At 41.8% G+C, this 12361-nt stretch overlaps 1 protein-coding gene across 1 annotated transcript in view; it reads right to left on the bottom strand.

Moving 5' to 3' along the window:
- Positions 1 to 12361, bottom strand: part of LOC122553754 (calcium uniporter protein, mitochondrial-like) — a 140623-nt gene that overhangs the window by 2471 nt on the left and 125791 nt on the right. Inside the window, exons 5-6 of the mRNA XM_043698040.1 lie at positions 10112 to 10272; positions 6331 to 6534 (exon numbers count right to left, since the gene is read on the bottom strand). Coding sequence (XP_043553975.1) covers positions 6331 to 6534; positions 10112 to 10272 — 365 coding nt within the window. The remainder of the gene's footprint in view (positions 1 to 6330; positions 6535 to 10111; positions 10273 to 12361) is intronic.

The raw sequence follows: 12361 nt of genomic DNA on the forward strand, positions 1-12361 counted from the left end.
GTCCATTTTCAGAGTTACATCCTCAAAAAATTCCAGAAGATTAGTCAAGCATGATTTCCCCTTCATAAATCCATGCTGACTCTGACCTATCCTGTTACTACTATCCAGATGTGTCGTAATTTCATCCTTTATAGACTCCAGCATCTTTCCCACCACTGAGGTCAGACTAACTGGTCTATAATTTCCTGTTTTCTCTCTTCCACCTTTCTTAAAATGTGGTACAACATTAGCCACCCTCCAATCCGCAGGAACTGATCCCGAATCATAGGACACAGAATTTATAGCAAAAGATCAAAGTGTCATACAACTGATGCAATGTTCAAAAAGCACACAATCTGTAGGCAGTCAGTCCATGTGACATTTTATAAATTCCTACTTTGGAAATAGAACCAGTCTGACTCAAGGTTGAAATACAGACCTCATACCTTTAATGCATTGTCTGAGATGATATGTCACTTTCTTTTATATAAAACCTTAAGTTATCTTGGGAATGTGACATGAAAGTAGTTCTGGGAATTTACATATTAATCAACTGAAACCTGCAACCCATTCTAAGACTTAACAGCAATCTAGGTTTGTTTAATACATCAAATCAGTTGTGTGACACTTTGATCTTTTACTATAAATTCTGTGTCCTATGATCCTGCTCCTGACTAGTTGGTCAGGACCACTAGCTACCCTCAATCATCTTCATCACTTCCTCAAAACCCTCAATCAAATTTATAAGACAGAACCTGTCCCACACAAAGCCATGTTGACTATCACTAATAAGTCTGTTCTTTTTCAAATGTGAGTAAATCCTGGTTCTAAAAATTTCCTCCCATAATTTCCCTTCTGCTGATGTAAGTATCACAGGCCCACAATTTCCTGGAATATCCCGGTTATCATTCTTAGACATTCTTCTTTGACTGTGGTTGAGTTTTCTGGGACCTCACCAGTGACTAAAGAAGATACAAAGATCTCTGTCAAAGCTCCAGCAATCTTCTCCCTTGCCTCCCTCAGAATCCTGGGATTGATCCCTTCAGGTCCTGAGGACTTATCTACCTTCGTGTTTTTCAAGACACCCAAAACCACTACCTCCATCTTGAGTTGTCCTGGAATATCACGATACTCTTCCCTAATCTTACCAACATCCATGTTTTTCTCCTTGGTGAATACTGATCGTTGTTGTAAATGTATAACCAGGACAGAGTAGATTAGATTCTCTACAGTGTGGAAACAAGTCCTTCGGCCCAACAAGTCCTCAAGGACCCTCCGAAGAGTAACCCACCCAGACCCATTTCCCTCTGACTAATGCACCCAACACTATGGGCAATTTAGCATTGCTAATCCACCTAACCTGAACATCTGTGGACTGTGGGAGGAAACTAGAACACCCAGAGGAAACTCACGCAGACATGTTGAGTTTGCACATTCACTGAAGGCTGGAATTGAATCCAGGTCCCCCATGCTGTGAAATAAGCAGTGCTAACCACTGAGTCAGCATTCCACCCCTACATGGCTGATGCATTGCTCAACCTCATTCTCATCCTCTTGCCTTCTCCCAGTAACCTTTGATTTCCTTACTAACCAAGAAGCTGTCTGTCATACATACACTGAATGACTTAGTCTCCACAGCCTTCTGTGGCAATGAGTTTCATAGATTCACCATACACTGGCTGAAGAAATTACTCTTCTCAACTCTAAAAGGTTTGTCCCTCCACTCCGATTGCACTCTTGGGTCCTAGTCTCTAGTAATGGAAACATCATCTCCATGCTACTCTGCCCAGGCCTCAATATTCTTGAGAAGTTTCAGTGAGATCCTCCTTATTCTTGTAAACTCTTATCAGATGCAGACCCAGAGTCCTCAACCGATCCTCTCAGATGACAAGCCCATCATTCCCAGGATCATTCGTGTAAATCTCTGGACTGCTTCAATACTATTACATCCTTCCTTAGATCAAAGGCCCAAAACTACTCTCAAATCTTCCAAATGTAGTCTGACCAGAGTCTTACACAGCCTATGCAGTACATCCTTGCTCTTGTATTCTAGCATTCTCGAAATGACTGCTATATATAAGGAAATAAAAGATATTGCTTTATTAAGAACGAAGGGATCCATTTAGGTAGGAAGAATGAACAACGAAAAATGAACGTACAGGTCTAAAGGTGGTGCAGGAGAAAAGGCACCTGGATATATGGCCCAGATTATTTGATAGGAAGATGACTGTTGCAGTAACATAATCTGAAGTTGCATGCCAGGACCATGTGGAAATCCCCAGACAGCTGAGTTGATGAGAATTTTCCAGTAAGTTGAAGTTTTGATAGTTAATTATCTGGTGCCTGGAATCTCCAACAATCTATCCACCACTGAGCACAGAGTTGGAGACCTTGGAGAACAGTCAGGGCAGGCAGGGACAAAGCAGAGAACAAGGTAGGACTAATACATTAAACTGCATTATTTCATAACAAGAGGCCTAACAGGGAAGGCAGATGAACTCAGGGCATGGTTAGGAACATGGGACTGGAATATCATAGCAATTACAGAAACATGGCTCAGGGATGGACAGGACTGGCAGCTTAATGTTCCAGGATACAAATGCTACAGGAAGGACAGAAAGGGAGGCAGGAGAGGAGGGGTGGTGGTGTTTTTGATAAGGGATAGCACTACTACTGTACTGACGAAGGATATTCCCGGAAATATATCCAGGGAAATTGTTTGGGTGGAACTGAGAAATAAGAAAGGGATGATCACCTTATTGGGATTGTATTATAGACCCCCTATTAGTCAGAGGGAAATTGAAAAACAAACTTGTAAGGAGATCTCTATAATAGGGTGATTATGGTAGGGGATTTTAACTTTCCAAACATAGACTGGGACTGCCACAGTGTTAAAGGTTTAGATGGAGAGGAATTTGTTAAGTGTGATCCACTCTAATAGGTGGATGTACCTATTAGAGAAGGTGCAAAACTTGACCTACTCTTGGGAAATAAGGCAGGGCAGGTGACTGAGGTGTCAGTGGGAAAGCACTTTGGGGCCAGTGACCATAATTCTATTAGTTTTTAAATTGTGATGGAAAAGGATAGACAGTATTTTGGCAGTATTAGGCAAGAACTTTCAAAAGCTGATTGGGGGCAAATGTTCGCTGTAAAGGGACGGCTGGAAAATGAGAAGCCTTCAGAAGTGAGACAACGAGTGCGCAGAGAGAGTATATTCCTGTTAGGGTGGAAGGAAAGGCTGGTAGGTATAGGGAATGCTGGATGACTAAAGAAATTGATGGTTTGGTTAAGAAAAAAAGGAAGCATATGTCAGGATAGATCGAGTGAATCTTTAGAAGAGTATAAAGGCAGTAGGAGTATTCTTGAGAGAGAAATCAGGAGGGCAAAAAGGAGACATGAGATAGCTTTGGCAAATAGAGTTGAGGAGAATCCAAAGGGTTTTTACAAACTCATTAAAGGACAAAGGGGTAACTAGGGAGAGAATAGGACTCCTCAAAGATCAGCAAGGCGGCCTTTGTATGGAGTTGCAGGAGATGGGGCAGATACTAAACGAGTATTTTGCATCAGTATTTACTGTGGAAAAGGACATGGAAGATATAGAATGTAGGGAAATAGATAGTGACATCTTGAAAAATGTCCATATTACAGAGGAGGAAGTGCTGGATGTCTTGAAATGCATAAAAGTCGATAAATCCCTAGGACCTGATCAGGTGTACCCTAGAACTCTGTGGGAAGCTAGAGAAATGATTGCTGAGCCTCTTACGGAGATATTTGTATCATCGATAGTCACAGGTAAGTTGCAGAAAGACTGGAGGTTGGTTAACGTGGTGCCACTGTTTAACAAAGGTGGTAATGTCAAGCCAGGGAACTATAGACCAGTGAGCCTGATGTAGGTGGTGGGCAAGTTGTTGGAGAGAATCCTGAGGGACAGGATGTACATGTATTTGGAAAGGCAAAGACTGATTAGGGATAGTCAACATGGCTTTGTGCATGGGAAATCATGTCTCACAAACTTGATTGAATTTTTTTGAAGAAGTAACAAAGAGGATTGATGAGGGCAGAACAGTGAACGTGACCTATATGGACTTCAGGAAGGCATTCGGCAAAGTTTCCCAGGGGAGACTGGTTAGCAAGGTTAGATCTCTCAGAACACAGGGAGAACTAGCCATTTGGATACAGAACTAGCTCAAAGGGAGAAGATAGAGGGTGGTGGTGGAGGGTTGTTTTCCAGACTGGAGGCCTGTGACCAGTGGAGTACCACAAAGATCGGTGCTGTGTCCTCTACTTTTCATCATTTATATAAATGATTTGGATGTGAGCATAAGAGGTATAGTTAGTACGTTTACAGATGACACCAAAATTGGAGGTGTAATGGACAGCGAAGGTGGTTATCTCAGATTACAACCGGATCTTGATCAGATGGGCCAATGGGCTGAGAAGTTGCAGATGGAGTTTAATTTAGATAAATGTGAGGTGCTGCATTTTGGGAAAGCAAATGTTAGCAGGAGTTATACACTTAATGATAAGGTCCTCGGGAGTGTTGCTGAACAAAAAGACCTTGGAGTGCAGGTTCATAGCTCCTTGAAAGTGGAGTCGCAGGTAGATAGGATAGTGAAGGCGGCGTTTGGTATGCTTTCCTTTATTGGTCAGAGTATTGAGTACAGGGATTGGGAGGTCATATTGTGGCTGTACAGGACATTGGTTAGGCCACTGTTGGAATATTGTGTGCAATTCTGGTCTCCTTCCTATCGGAAAGATGTTGTAAAACTTGAAAGGGTACAAGGATGTTGCCAGGGTTGGAGGATTTGAGCTATAGGGCGAGGTTGAATAGGCTGGGGCTGTTTTCCCTGTAGTGTCAGAGGCTGAGGGGCGAAATTATAGAGGTTTATAAAATCATGAGGGGCATGGATAGAATAAATAGGTGGGATATCTGGTCGGCATAGACGAGTTGGACCGAAGGGTCTGTTTCCGTGCTGTACATCTCCATGACTCAATAACTCTGATTTACTTACCTTAAGAGTTACCTGGGAAAGGTTACAGTAGTTAGAATCTGCCCGAACCCCTGTAACTATTAAACTGACACCGCCAATTCATCACTGACCATCCACTATCCTGGACCTTTGACTATTTAAAGACAGGCAGCCCTCCAATGCCAGTCCTGACTACCCTGTGACCCAGCACAGATATTCAACCACATGCACATCCCTCCTCCTATTAAACCAATCTAAGCAACTCTACCTACCCGCTCTCCCACCAACCCAAATCCCAACAATCCAATTCACTGTACACACCGCCACCTCCAACTCGACCTGCCCCCACCCTAGAGCACTCAAATGACCCTTACCCAACTTTGATGTACACTAACCCCCAACCCACTTACCCACCACCGTAAGTCCTCACGCACCTGCCACTCCACCTATCTACCATCTTATCTATCTTACCCATTACTTCACTCACCTACACATTCACCAGATCATTAAATAGCATTTAACATTAAAGAAAATAAGCAAAGCTGTATCAACACATTTTATAATTATATAATAAAATAACTTTAAATGTTTAAAAGAAATACAAGGGATAATAAAAACCTATTTAATGCCGAAAACATATTCACATACATGTTTCATTACATTCATCTTGTAGTGTAAATCCCTGTTGTCCTCAAGGGGCATTCCCAGTTCCTCGAGCATCATAGTGGGTGGTGGAATCAAGGCTTCACCTCATTTACCTGCAAAGCCTAGGCAGCTGTGACACAGACGTCAGGCCATCACTAACCCAGACAGGTAAGTGGATTATACTTCATACAATTACCATCGGACAAATCTGTTCTGATGGTAATTGAAAGCTCAGGGCTGTGTGTGCGCACGTATAAATCATTGATGGTGACAGTACAGGTTGAAAGGATGTTTAATAAAGCAAATGGCTCCTTTGGCTTTATTAAAGCATAAAAAAGAAAGAATTTATGTTAACCTTATATAGACACTGAGGAAAGCTGAAACGAGTTTTGACAGAAGTATTGGAAAATCGGTAGGCGGTTGGGCAGTGTAGATAGGGAGAAATGTTCCAGCAGTGAGAACCAGAAGGCACAGATTTCAAGCAATTTACAAAGAGGCAATGGGTGCCAGATGATCTTATCTGAAAAGGAGGAAGGTGCAGGGTTCCACAGAGAAACTGGGAAGAAGGTAGGGAGAAGCTGGAACTGTAGAAATGTTGCTGACGTGGAGAATTATCACCATCATGACTGGCCAAATCACTGTCTTCTATAATGCAACAATTCTGACAGTGTCATTCATATCTCAATATTAATACACAAAGATAAAGGAAAGCATGCACTTCTAATTCGATGATTACCTGGCGTGTGAGAAGGAAGTACGCATAAAAGGCCATAGAGCTTCCATACGTGATGAAGTAAGTAACTGGCTCCATTATATCCCAGGAGTAGACCCACCAAGTTAACCAAGCCAGTGCTCCAGCTTGAGTTGACATAAATGCCAAACCTGCCCACATCAGTCGATTAGATTTAGCTTCAGCCTTCAGAGCTAACTGCGACTTTACCTAGTGAGATAGAAATTTCAGTTACACGCTGGCTTCCCTCAAACAAACATCAATTCGACCCAAAGCACAGTAGAAAATCAAGAAATCTGGTAACAGTTGACAATGCTCTTGAATAGTTTTTGAGAGAAATTTATGGCTAACAATGACCCTGCCATTAACCCAAAATGATGATCGATCTGATAACATTCTAAATGCCTACTTACTGGCAGATGCCAACAACACAACAAGTTCCTGCCTTTCTCTGCTCCAGTCCCTTTTGAGAATGAGGAGACAGACTGGGGTAAATATCGCAGGAAGTGGGTGAAGCCAATCTGATTGGCAGATCTAACAGGCTCAACAGCATTGGAATCTCACTGCTGGGACCACAACAATTCCTGAGGTATAGAGAACACAACCACTAGACCCAGTCAAGTCCCAGAATTGACATTGTGCTTAGACAAGGAAGGATCGATGAATCTTTTTATGGGATGGCTTTGGAGGTCGGGTGGGAAGGGACAAAGTTATGGGGTAATATATTGGAGGAGTAACATCTCAGACAGAACTATACTCCCAATTAACACAGGCCACTCTCTTTTAATAAAAAAAGCACGCCCTTCTTTCCCACCTTTTCCTCAAAGTTATTTTATAGTGGCCCTCTCATTCCCTGCTGCCCATGGCAACTGTAATATCCAGTCAACTGACTTGGTAACAAGCTCAAGTGCACATTCATTATTTTCAAACAGTGGGCAGTCTGCCAATTCTGGGCCCTGCCAGCCTACTGTTATATGAGGACCAGATCTAATGGTCTGGTGCTGGGCATAAAAGTGCTATCTAGCAACCGAAATGTTTTATATAGCACCAACCCCATCCCCTCCCCACCCACCCAACACTGCAAAATCACCCAGCCACGTGTTGTAAAATGCAAAATGTTTAGTTGATCAACCTCAGATGTAAAATGATTACTGGTGGAATCTGAGCTCGAGGTCATCTGGTTTGGGTAAAGTTTACATTTCAACACCCCATTCTGCATGGAATAGTCATGCAATGGAGATGGGCTGTACCAGACAATATGATTGTATTGTGAGATTGCTCAATTCTAATATCATGCAATTCATACACATTTTATAAGGAATATTCAACAGATTTACCATCATAATTGAACTGCAGGAGATAGGGGAGAAGCCAAACAAGTATTTTGCATCAGTGTTTACGGTGAAGGAGGATATTGAAGCTACATAATTTGGGGAAATAAATAGTGACATCTTGAAAAATGTCCATATTACAGAGGTGGTGGTGCTGAACGTTTTAAAATGCATTCAGGTGGCTATATCCCCAGGAACCTGATCAGGTCTGCCCTAGAACTTTGTGGGAAGCTAGGAAAGCGATTGCTTGGCCTCGTGCTGAACTATTCATATCATAGATAGCCACAGGTGAGGAGCTGGAAGACTGAAGGTTGGCTAATGTGGCACCACTATTTAAGAAAGATAGTAAGGAAAAGCCAGCGAACTCTAGCACGGTGAGCCTGATATCAGTGGTGCGTAAGTTGTTGGAGGGAATCCTGAGGGAGAGGATTTACATTTGGAAAAGCAAGGACTGATTAGGGATAGTCAGCATGCCTTTGTGTGTGTAAAATTGTGTTTCACTAACTCAATTGAGTTTTTTGAAGAAGTAATGAAGAGAATTGATGAATGCAGAGTGGTGGACATGATCCATATGGACTTCAGTAAGGTGTTCAACAAGGTTCCTCATGGTAGACTGGTTAGCAAGTTTAGATCACGTTGGGGTGGAAAAGTGGCAGTGGAAAAGCACAGCAGATCAGACAGCATCTGAGGAACAAAAGAATCAAAATTTCAGGCATAAGCCCTTTATCAGAGTTCTCACTATTTCCCTTAGATCACCTGAAATACAGGGAGAACTAGCCATTTGGATATAGAATTGGCTTGAAGGTAGAAGACAGAGGGTGGTGGTGAAGGGTTGCTTTTCAGACTGGACGCCTGTGACCAGTGGTGTGCCAGAAGGATCAGTGCTGGGTGCATTGCTTTTCATCATTTATATAAATGATTTGGATCTGAACATAAGAGGTAAGGTTAGTATGTTTGCAGATGACACCAAAATTGGTGGTGTAGTGGACAGCAAAGGTGGTTACCTCAGATTACAACTAGATCTTGATCAGATGGGCCAATGGGCTGAGAAGTGGCAGATGGAGTTTAATTCAGATAAATGTGAGTTGCTGCATTTTGGAAAAGCAAATCTTAGCAGGACTTATACACTTAATAGGTCCTGGAGAGTGTTGCTGAACAAAGAGACCTTGGAGCACAGATTCATAGCTCCTTGAAAGTGGAGTCACAGATAGACAGGATGGTGAAGAAGGCGTTTGGTATGCTTTCCTTTATTAGTTAGAGTATTGAATATAAGAGATGGGAGGTCATTGTTGAGGCTTCACAGGACATCAATTAGCTCACTGTTGGAATACAGCATCAATTCTGTTCTCCCTGCTATGGGAAGGATGTTGTGAAACTTGAAAGGGTTCAGAAAAGATTTACAAGCATGTTGCCAAGGTTTGGAAGGCTTGGGCTACAGGGAGAAGCTGAACACGCTGGGGCTGTTTTCTCAGGAGCGTCAGAGACTGAGGGGTGACCTTATAGAGGTTTATATAATCACGAGGGGCATAGAAAGGGTGAATAGCCAAGGTCTTTCCCCAGAGTAGTGGAGTCCAAAACTAGAAGGCATAGGTTTAAGGTGAGAGGGGAAAGATTTAAAGGGATATAAGGGACAACTTTTTCATGTAGATGGTGGCGCATGCGCGGAATGAGCTGCCAGAAGAAGTGGTGGAGGCTGGTACAGTTATAGCATTTAAAAGGCATCTGGATGGGTACATGAATAGGAAGGGGTTAGAGGGATATGGGCAAAATGCTGGCAAATGGGACTTGATTAATTTAGGGTATCTGGTCAGCATGGACAAGTTGGACTGAAGGGTCTGCTTCCATGCTGTACAGCTCTATGACTCTATAATCGTAGAACTTGATATCAATGGAACTTATTGATAAACAGTTGCTGGAAATCAAGATGCTTCAATTCATTGTTAATCCAAGATCATAGAGCTAATTCAACAATCTGTTAATTTAACTCTTTCCCCACACTTTGATAAAACCACAAATTAGAAATGCTAAACTAATGAAATGGAAGATCTATATGAAGAAGGAAATCATGATAACCTAGTACAGCTTCATAAAATAAGGCAGCCCATCTACAGATTGGAAAGACAAGATGCAAACATAATTTATAATTTAACTTAACCTAAAGAGTGAAGCACTCTCTTAAGATTATCCATTTGCATTAAAATCACTTATTGCCTTGTTGCAGAATTATAGATGCATACAAGTCAAACCATATAGTGAAAAGTAACTAAAGGTCAACTAATAAATACCTTAAAACCTGGAATTAATCATATCACAGCACATTCCATTGTGAAAAAGCACAGGTTGGACTATATATGCATATCGGAATAAGAAGCATTGTTAGGTATATACATTGATAAATCTGTAGAGATTTTCAATAGGATTAAAAACACAGTCACAAACTATTCTAAATTATAGACCTGTTCAAGATTCTTTAGCTCTCCTTTTAAGTTTTCCAGTTTACTAAGTAGCTCCCCCTCTTTGTGAAGTTGGTGAGATTCCGAATGTAGAGCTGTATAAAGCTTATGAACCAAGTTCTTTACATCATCCATTTCTATCGAATGCTCACTGCTTACAAAGTCTAAGGCATCATAAAGAGATGAAAGAACATGGCATTAACATAGAGCTAATGATCTGAAAGCAAATCATCTGCTTTTCAAAACTGCACAATTTAATGTAAAATTACACATTATTAATGTTTATAAAAACATACTGAAACATGAAAAATGCAGAGACGCTATGTACAGCAGTTCTTTTTGGTAGATGGAGTTTAATTTGGATAAACATGAGGTATTACATTTTGGAAAAACAAACAAAGACAAGACCTATACAATTAAAAGTAGGGCCTTGGACAGTGTTGTAGAACAGAGACACCTCGGGGTTCAGGTACATAATTCTTTGAAACTTGCATCATATATAGATAAGGTGGTTAAGAAGGTGTTTAGCATGCTTCCCTTCATTGCTCAGACTTTCAAATATAGGAATTGGGATGGAATGTTAGGGATGTACAGGACGTTGGTGAGGCCTTTTCTGGAGTACTGTGTCCAGTTCTGGTCGCCCTGTTATAGGAAAGATGCTAATCACACTGGACAAGGTTCAGAAAAGATTTACCAGGATGTTGCTGGGAATGGAAGGTTTGAGTTATAAAGAGAAGCTGGATATACTGGGTCTTTCTTTTTAACTGAAGCTTAGTAGGTTGAGAGTTCACTTTGTAGAGAATAGATAAGGTGAGCGGCAGAGTGTCTTTTTTTTAGATTACTTACAGTGTGGAAACAGGCCCTTCGGCCCAACATGAAGCTTAGTAGGTTGAGAGTTCACTTTGTAGAGAATAGATAAGGTGAGCGGCAGAGTGTCTTTTTTTTAGATTACTAAAAAGTGTGGAAACAGGCCCTTCGGCCCAACAAGTCCACACCGACCCGCCAAAGCGAAACCCACCCATACCCCTACATTTACCCCCTACATAACACTATGGGCAATTTAGCATGGCCAATTCACCTGACCTGCACATTTTGTTTTGGACTGTGGGAGGAAACCGGAGCACCCGGAGGAAACCCACGCAGACACGGGGAGAACGTGCAAACTCCACACAGTCAGTCGCCTGAGGCGGGAATTGAACCCGGGTCTCTGGCGCTGTGAGGCAGCAGTGCTAACCACTGTGCCACCGTGCCGCCCACGGTGCCGCCCTCTCTTTTCTTGAGAGGGGGGGAATTTCAAGACTGGGGGGGATTATTTTTTAAATGAGAGGAGAAAAACTGAAAAAAGAGGCAATTTTTTTCTTTTTTTTGAAAAAAAGAGTGGCTCATGTGTGGAATGAACTTCCAGAGGAAGTGGTGGATATGGGTACAGTTGCAACATTTAAAAGACATTTGGATAAGTACACGAATAAGAAATGTTTGGAGGCATATGGGCCAAGCGCAGGCAGGTGGGACTAGTTTAGTTTGGGATTATGGTCAGTGTAGACGTGTTGAACCAAAGCGTCTGTTTCTGTGCTGTATGTCTCTATTGTTGAGAGAGAAATGCAGGAGAGCCTACTTTTCTTTTACTAATAGGATATTTTACATTCACTTGAAAGGACAGATTTGGATTAAAGTCTCATTCATAAGACTGTTACCAATGGTGCAGCACTCAGTACCACATAATGCTTTCAGCCTAACTTATGTAGTCATATCTCTTGCTGATAGGGCTGACAGTGCTCTCACTGAGGCATGCTGGACATAATCTCCTTCTTACAAAGGAAACCCCATGTCTCTTCACACAATAGTAATATCTAAAGATCAAAATGTAGCATCAGTTTGGTTGGAGGTAAAAAATAGGAAATCTAAGAAGTCACTTAGGGAGTGGGCCCCTGAACAGCAACGACACAGGATGGGGATTTGTGGGAAAGGCACAGCGATAATTGTGGGTGACTTTTATGTTTCAATAGATTTATTAATTAAATCAGCAAAAAGACCTTAGAAGATGAGCTCATGGAGTGTTTTGGGGCCAGTTTCTTAAAATGACACATTCTAGAGCAGGTTATTCTAGACCTGGTATGTACAATGAGGTGGAATAATTCAATGATGTCTTGCTAAAGGAGTCCCCAGCTAGCAGGGGCCACCCACAAGTGAGTTTCACTTTCAACTGAAGACGTGTTTTAAATTCATATCAGGATAATAACGAGTTGTGAGGAC

This window comes from Chiloscyllium plagiosum, chromosome 1 (genome assembly GCF_004010195.1).
Source record: "Chiloscyllium plagiosum isolate BGI_BamShark_2017 chromosome 1, ASM401019v2, whole genome shotgun sequence".
Taxonomy (NCBI): Eukaryota; Metazoa; Chordata; class Chondrichthyes; order Orectolobiformes; family Hemiscylliidae; genus Chiloscyllium; species Chiloscyllium plagiosum.